General features: G+C 42.2%; 1 protein-coding gene across 1 annotated transcript; it reads right to left on the reverse strand.

Annotated features, from left to right (window-relative positions):
- Positions 1-1,807: 1,807 nt before the first annotated feature.
- On the reverse strand, positions 1,808-6,693 carry LOC142563679 (kunitz-type protease inhibitor 3-like). Its single transcript, XM_075674271.1, has 3 exons — positions 6,364-6,693; positions 3,345-3,392; positions 1,808-2,038 (listed from the first exon to the last, which is right to left on the reverse strand). The coding sequence occupies exons 1-3, from the start codon at positions 6,446-6,448 to the stop codon at positions 1,842-1,844; spliced, it is 330 nt and encodes a 109-aa protein (XP_075530386.1). The 5' UTR covers positions 6,449-6,693; the 3' UTR covers positions 1,808-1,841.
- Positions 6,694-7,559: the final 866 nt, after the last annotated feature.

Below are 7,559 nucleotides of genomic sequence, written 5' to 3' on the forward strand. Positions count from 1 at the left end.
CAAATTTTATCGTTGAAATGAAGTTTGAACTTCGAGTAAATATTAAAGAATTTCTGGACGACCTCAACTAGTAGTCCTGGAATGAAAACGGTGACTGCGATGAGTTGACAGACTAACATCGCTGAAGGCTGCGTTAAAGAATTTGAGGACAACCCGTCGTGGTTGCTCAGTGGCTATAACGTTAGGCTACGTAGGTGAAGGTCGCAAGTGCAATTCCGGCTGCGGTGACCACGTTTTCATGGGGGGCCGGATGGAAGAATGCACGCGTACCTGAAGGTTGTCTAGCGCTCAACACTTGTCTTTTGATTGTGGCAGGGATGAGAAGGTCGCATCTGAATTTGACGAAACGAACATGCTCATGCCCTATAAGCAAGAAATTCACATTTTTATTTTACTTTGAAATGTGGCGCGAAAGTACGCCTGTGGCCTCGCATGACGACGAAACAGTATCAGTCTGTACCGCCAGGCAACAACAACAACAACAACAAAAAGAAAAACCGCTCAGAGAGACATGCTTCGCTTGGATACAACACTGTTTTCCCCGAACTTGATTTGTTTATGCGAGCTTCTTCTTGCTTTTGTTTGCGTCAGAGAAACGTTTTTTTTTGTCGAGTTAGCACATGTTGAAAAGTGGCGTTGCCTTTGTGCATACGAAGGTTAGCGGTGCGTAGATGAATCGTCAAGTATGACCTTCTGACCTGGTGACGACGCGCAGCTGTGCGCGTAGCGTTGCGTGAATGGTGGGAGCGTCGTCGTCTTTTTTAGGTTGTCGGCTGCGTGCCGGCACCGCCACAGCACCAGCTTAGTAGGATTTACTAATCTCAATATGCCAGCTTGAGCGTCGCACAAAAGGTTTAACTTCACTACACAGGCTGCACCTGAACGCCTGTAGCAGAAAAAGAAAAGAAATATTTCAAGTTTTATGCAACCGATAAAGTGCTGAGGACGGCGTGAGGGTGATAATTTCAGTTTTAAAATAATAAAACCAATTCCTATGAAACGTCTGCGCTTCCATTTCCTCACTTTTACCGGCTTGGCATCAAGATTGCGTCCAGTGATCATGGTTCTGGGTATCCGCACACAGTTTTGAACTGTGAAAATTGAAAAAAACAAGAGATTTGTTTAAAGAAATTGTACTCGATTTCCCTTGGAACCACTTTACGTTTAGACATTTCAAATGGTAGGCTTTCTCTTGCACGAGAAGATGAAGGCCCTTGGAAAAAAAGAAGAGCAGAGAGACCCTTTAAAATATTGTGCACATTAAAGAGCTCCAGGTGGTCAAAAGCGATCCATCTTTATGGAAGTGCCTCATAAACCAAACCTGTTTCTCGTTTACGAAAGCGTAGAATGTTTACAGTGATAGCATGCATGGACCCGTTACCCTGGTTGTTAGGATGTCCGTCGCTTACCACCGTCGAAACCAACGCACGAAAAATTAGGAAGAAAGAACAGATATCATGCGCCGCAAAGATTAAAACCTACGATAAACAGATTGGGTGTCCAGGATTCTGCTTCTTAGTCATTCCACCGATGCTACAGCGATGAAGAATACCGGTTCTGGAGATCGCGATGGCTCCTGTAGATGATGCGATGGACTGAAGCCCGCTCAACAATTCTGTACTGAATGGGCTGGCCTCCGCGCCTTTTCCGTGTCTTGGCATGTAGCCTTCCCATCTGCGGAGGCCGTCGACACACGCTCACACGTAAACACTCGCACATACATACGCACCCACTCAAACACGCATACAGACACACACAAGTGCAAACACATGCAAATCACACACACACATATTCATATATGGCCGAAGTGTAACAGCCGTTTACTTGTTAGCGTAATTGTTTTACGTGTTCACTTTTGGACGCCGTCCTTTCAGGGGCTTTTTGCAGAATTTTCTACAGTCTTCTTTCTTGTCAAACATGTTGCAATATCCATCTGCGTTGCTTCCCACGATTTTCCGGCACCGGCCTTTGCTGTTGTCGTAGTGCCACAGAGTCAACCTTATGTATCCTCCAGCATTCACCATGGGGCACTTGCACACTGTGTTTGCAGGGGTAAGCATGGAAGTTGTGGTCACAAGATTGCATCAAAAATTGGCACTTATGCCATTCACAAAATACTCGTTTTATTTGAAATTTTAATTCTCTCGCCTCGCCCTACCCACCACACCCATTCATAATTTTCTGGCTGATCTTTGGAAGAGGTTACTGATAGAGTTTACTATCTGCTTAAAATGAACAAAAGCAAGGTCAAACATTGTCTTGGAGGAGAATAACTTTAAATCCCAGAGCAGACGGGAGTACACTTTATAAACAGCCGAAGTGAACTGATGACCGTGACTGGAGTTTCTTCAAATCACTTTTCAGGTGGCTGGTGACGTGACGTCAGGGGCGCGTAATCGGGCGGCACTTTTTGTATATCTAGTGCCACAAATGCGGAAAAAACAACGACTCAGGACATATCGGGCTAAAAGAACACTAAATGGGATGCTGTAGGATGCAACAGCAGATAAAATCTCTTTTAAGCCAGGTATTTGATACAGAAAATAATCGTGCCGGCGGTATAGAACTTATGACCGAACAGCAGTCGTCCCATAACTGTACTCTTACGGTATTACGCGCCTATCTCTTAGGACGTGAGTATATTGCATCAGTTGTTATGTCAGTAGGAGACGACTAAAGGAGCTGTAGCATTGGCGTTGCACTATCGAGCTGGGAATCACGCGTATGATCCCGGCAGCGGCGGCGGCATTCTGGTAGGAGCGAAATGCAGAACCTATGGTATAATTAGACTTAGGCTCACGTTCAAGAACTTCGGATAGTCAAATTTAATCCGGAGTCTCGAGTACAGCATGCCTCATGATGAGATCATGGGTTTGGCACCTAAAAAAACGAGAATTAGGTTTTCAACAAGGAAAGGGGTTTTGTCTCCCCAACCGGAAGGCGTCCCCACCAAGCAACCGCTTTGGAATGCCACGTGTCAAATAACCGCTGCTACATTCTAGGAAAACTGCTACAAGGAAATTGCAGCCCCAAAGCATCCCGACGCTAGTGAATGCTTTGGTTCTTAAGCTGAGAAGTCTGCACGCATGAGCACAAACCCTACTTTCATCATCACTACCATCATCATCATCATCATCATCATCATGGCGATTGGCCTACTTTATGTCCACTGCAGGACGAAGGCCTCTTCCTGCGATCTTCAGTTACCCCTGTCCTGCGCCAATTGATTCCAACTAGCATCTGCGAATTTCCTAAATTCATCGGGCACCTAGTCTACTGTTGCTACTTTACTGTGTCAAAACTCTATCGTAAAATTCTAGAGGTTGACAACATAATGCACTTACTCTTGGGATAAACACAAGTATCGTTGTCCTGAAATATACCTTGACAATCTGTAAAAGGATGAGGAGCAAAAAGATTATTTTCCGTTCAATTTTACCTGTAGGTGGTGTTTATATCTATAAGAGTTACTTAACTTGGCCCCTGAAGTTAAACTGTTAAACAAGGTTAGTACTGGAAGGAGAATCTCGTAATGGGTATGTTGTGAGCTGTATACTTGCCAAGGTATACTTATAGCACAACAGATTTACTGACGATAGGATTGTCTTGCACTACTGTTTGTTTTGTTTCGTTTTATTTGGGGTAGGGGTAGGGGGGCTTTAGTTTTTTAGCTGTTTGTTTGAAGGGCAGGATTTCCCGCGCATGGCTATTCTTCCATGTGATAGCAGTTAATCAACAACAAAAACAACATCCATTTCCGGCTTCTACGTTTCCTGCTCTTAATATTTAGGCACATATTTTTTATTTGAACAAATATAACATTATAGCGGTGTTAGACGAGCAATTTGAAAGTCATGAACTGATAATTTTTAACTCAGCGGTGGATTGGGTGCTGCTGAACGGGCAGATTTGATGGCCATTGAGTCAAAAGCCAATCGCGTTGACAGGCTTCCATGAAACTTCCTCAAAATCTCGGAGACCTTCTGTGATGTTCACGCGTCCTCTCGTAGCAGCGTTTTCGAACCAGCATGAAAAATAAATATTTTCAGCCGAAACACTCATCAGGACTTATAAGCAAATGCTATCTAGATTGAGGTCAAATAATTTATATATGCGCTGACCATGGTTAGAAATTATGGATTTGTGTCTTTTTCTTGCATTTTGGATGGCTTTGATACGGAGGCCAGTGCGTCACTGGTGCATGACTAGAAATTGCTTAAACTTTCGATGAGTATTGAAAATTGCCGTGTGACATTCTCGAAGCCAATTGACTCAAGTGATTTTGGAACGTTCCCGCGTAGGTCAGGCATACTAAGCTCATTTTTTGATAAAGTGAACGTGAAAGTTTATTCCTTTTCAACGAAAAGAGGACACCAAGACGAAAAGCAAGAGCTTGACAAGGTCCCAGTCAGAACAGTTGGCATTACGCACAAGCACTTCGCAACAATTTCACAATTAAGTTTAGAAGGATGGTAAACAATATTGTACAGTAAGTCGACATGCATGAGATTTCTGCAATAAAAGAAATTAGGACTAGGATGCATACACAACTTATCGCATGAGAGACATAAACTAATAATGCATGACTGTTTCTAGGTATTTATAGAAATGACCGTCATAAAACAAAGAACAATATTTCAAAGCCGACATATGTACGTAAGAGAAAATTATTTCAAAGGTAGGGAAATAAATGTATAATGCATTCAATAAATAAATACATCATAATGTTCCTTCCATTAGACCTCTTTAGTGGTATACTTAAATTACTTTCGTGAAGGGCAATATTCACTTTCAAAAGGAAATTTATTTATTACTTTGGGAACTTGGTAGCTCACTGTTTGCTTGCCGGAATTAGTGCGCGGCATTGGCCCAAGTTTACAATTTGTACGGAAAGCATATCGGCTGCTTCAAATCCGTGAATAAAAAAAATACAACTGATGACGATGAACGCATTTAAGTAGACAAAAATTACATACTAGCTTTGCTTTAAGGATGCCAGTCTTATGAAGTAGCAGCGACGTAGGCAAATCTAAAGGTCTGCCATAAGACCCCTTTACAGCACGAAAAACACGTTTCTGACTTCAAATGAGCCTAAGGTAATTACTTGATGTCGTAATTCCCAAAACAACAACGCAGTAGGATAACCTTGAGTTCACAAGTGCGTATTACATGGATATCGTCAACCTGCGGAGCAAACGAATGAGAGCTTTTGTACCGACGGCCAACGGTTTCACCCAGACCAGACACCAAATTTGTGGTGTGGAAATCCCAAGAAAAGTTGTCATTACACCAGACACCAAGAAATTTTAGGTTTGAAACTCGTTGTATTTCAGTACGCTGATGGACAACTTCGAGAATTATACTTTCTACTGTTTGGTATGTTGAAAGGTAATAAAGTGTGATTTCAACATATTAAGGCTTAGCTTGTTAGTCAATCCCCAAATATAGAGTTTTCCTAAGTACGCATTTACCACAGCCTCCATTCGGGAGAAGGAGCGGGATGCAAAATACATATTCGTGTCGTCAGTGTACATGACTAGATTAGGCGATTCGGGTATGACAGTGATTTCATTTATTTATGCTAAAAGCAATAAGGGTCCTACACTTAAGCTCGAAGGACACCGTGCTGAATTAGTAATTTCTTAGTGCAATCTGTTATTCGAAACGTTCTTCAGCAAGTCAGATACAATACCGCGTGAACTGTTAAGCTTGAGTAAGAGGGTGTCCTGGTGAACGCAATCATAGGAAAGCTGAGAAGAAAATAAAAATGTTTGTGTATTGAAATTGCACCTGAAAGAAACTAAACTAGTAAGGCCGCCCTCTTTTTCTATTACATTCACAACGTGGTAAATGTTACACAAGTGCACTTTTTCAAACTTTTCAGCGAATAAGCAATCTTTAGCTCAAGCAATGGTAATGGCCACCTGGGATTGCATGTTGCGGCCAATTTTTAGTCGGGCCTAAAGCATCAACGATGTTATACAAATTTAAAGGAAAAATGCACCCGTAGCATTAGCGCCAAGAGCGTTCATTATTTACAATATCCCAACTAGTGCTGAAGTTAGCTATGTATTTCTCGGCTCTAAATTTTGTGCCGATTGATATCAGTTTTAGGCGGGACGAAAAAATATTCTAATCATGAAAATATGGCGCGTATCGCTTACATTGCAGATAAAAAGCAACGGTTACTTATAAAAATATGGACATGCTCACTTTATGAAATGAGAACACCTTAAGAGTTACGTTCACCAATTTCATGAACGCGGGCTTTCGCTTCGTCAATAATATTCAGCCACGCAAGCCAGCAGAAAAGAAAGGGAGTGAAAAGAGTATGATACTTCGAAAGCGAAAAGCGATACTTACAGCCGAGATGGTCTATATATTTTAGGGCAAGCATCAGTCGAGCAGATAAGATCGTAAGAAACAAATAAGTCAGCCTGCAAGCCATGATGATAGGATCAACAAAAAGACAAATTTCCTGTACGTTGTGGTTTCAAGCGCATTTATACACTTAGTTGATTGAATATTGTTTGATAACAAATGCATTCACGACAACAAGACAAGTTCTTCAGCTGCTAGCGAATAGCGCGCGACGTTCCACGAGAACGAAAACTGCCTTATATCTCACAGACTTCATAAACTGTCAGCAGTTGTTCGAGGAAGAGACGCAGTTTGATGAGAACTAGCATTTCAAATGAGTCAAATATAATGTTGTTCAACATATACGTATTAAGGAGCTGGCCTTGTTCGTCATATCGAATGACGAACAAGGAGACCTTCGCAGGTATAATTCTAACAATATACAATAAATAATTCTTTGCGTGTTTTTCTGTCATATAAAGAACGAACTTCCTGTTTTTAGTGACTTTTGGACGAGAACCATGTCTGAAATTTGTGACACACGCCATCTGTGGCTTGTGACCCCGGTGATTTATGTTTTCGACGTCATATATTTGCGCCCCCGGCACCTCGGTGTTTATAACTGGATGAAATGTTATGCTCTGCTGCCATTATGAATGCCCGGTGATATGGCATCACGCGGTAATTACCGATAGGAAGAAAACATGTCCAACGTGTTCGTTCAACAAGAACGAGAGCTAGTTTTATTAAGATATCACGCGCCCGCGGGGCTTTGGCCCCAGCTGAAGCCTGGGTTTTGTGACATTCCTGCTTAATTTATGCGGTGTGTCCACGATAATGCCCACGGTTTGGTGCGTTGGTAATCTAAGCATTTCGATGATCTTTGCGCTTTGAAACGCAATGCTGACAACAGAAACCTTAACATCGTGTTTACGCATAAATCATGCACATTTTGAGCTACGATGCAATCCAGAACGATCGAACATGTGATGGCATTTGAGGTAACGTTTCGACAATGGGACTTGTTTTTGGGGAGGCAACAATTGCTGTTTCTTCGTTGTATTTAAATAGGCAACTCTCCCGCACGCCAAATTTGGGAACTGAAAAAGCAGTCGCGTTGAATACGGCGATGAAGGTCGAAACGACCAACAGCTAGGAAGAAAGGGGTGCAGTTATGATAGCGAGGGAATAGGTAAAGG

Source organism: Dermacentor variabilis, chromosome 11 (assembly GCF_050947875.1).
Source record: "Dermacentor variabilis isolate Ectoservices chromosome 11, ASM5094787v1, whole genome shotgun sequence".
NCBI classification, from domain to species: Eukaryota; Metazoa; Arthropoda; class Arachnida; order Ixodida; family Ixodidae; genus Dermacentor; species Dermacentor variabilis.

What these genes read in the sequence shown, in the direction of transcription:
- LOC142563679 (XM_075674271.1), bottom strand. Translation starts at nt 6,448, where the DNA reads ATGGCTTGCAGGCTGACTTATTTGTTTCTTACGATCTTATCTGCTCGA. An exon ending in ATATATAGACCATCTCGGCT is followed by an intron (nt 3,393 to 6,363) that starts GTAAGTATCGCT and finishes ATCCTTTTACAG; the next exon opens with ATTGTCAAGGTATATTTCAG. An exon ending in TACTTGTGTTTATCCCAAGA is followed by an intron (nt 2,039 to 3,344) that starts GTAAGTGCATTA and finishes CTGCAAACACAG; the next exon opens with TGTGCAAGTGCCCCATGGTG.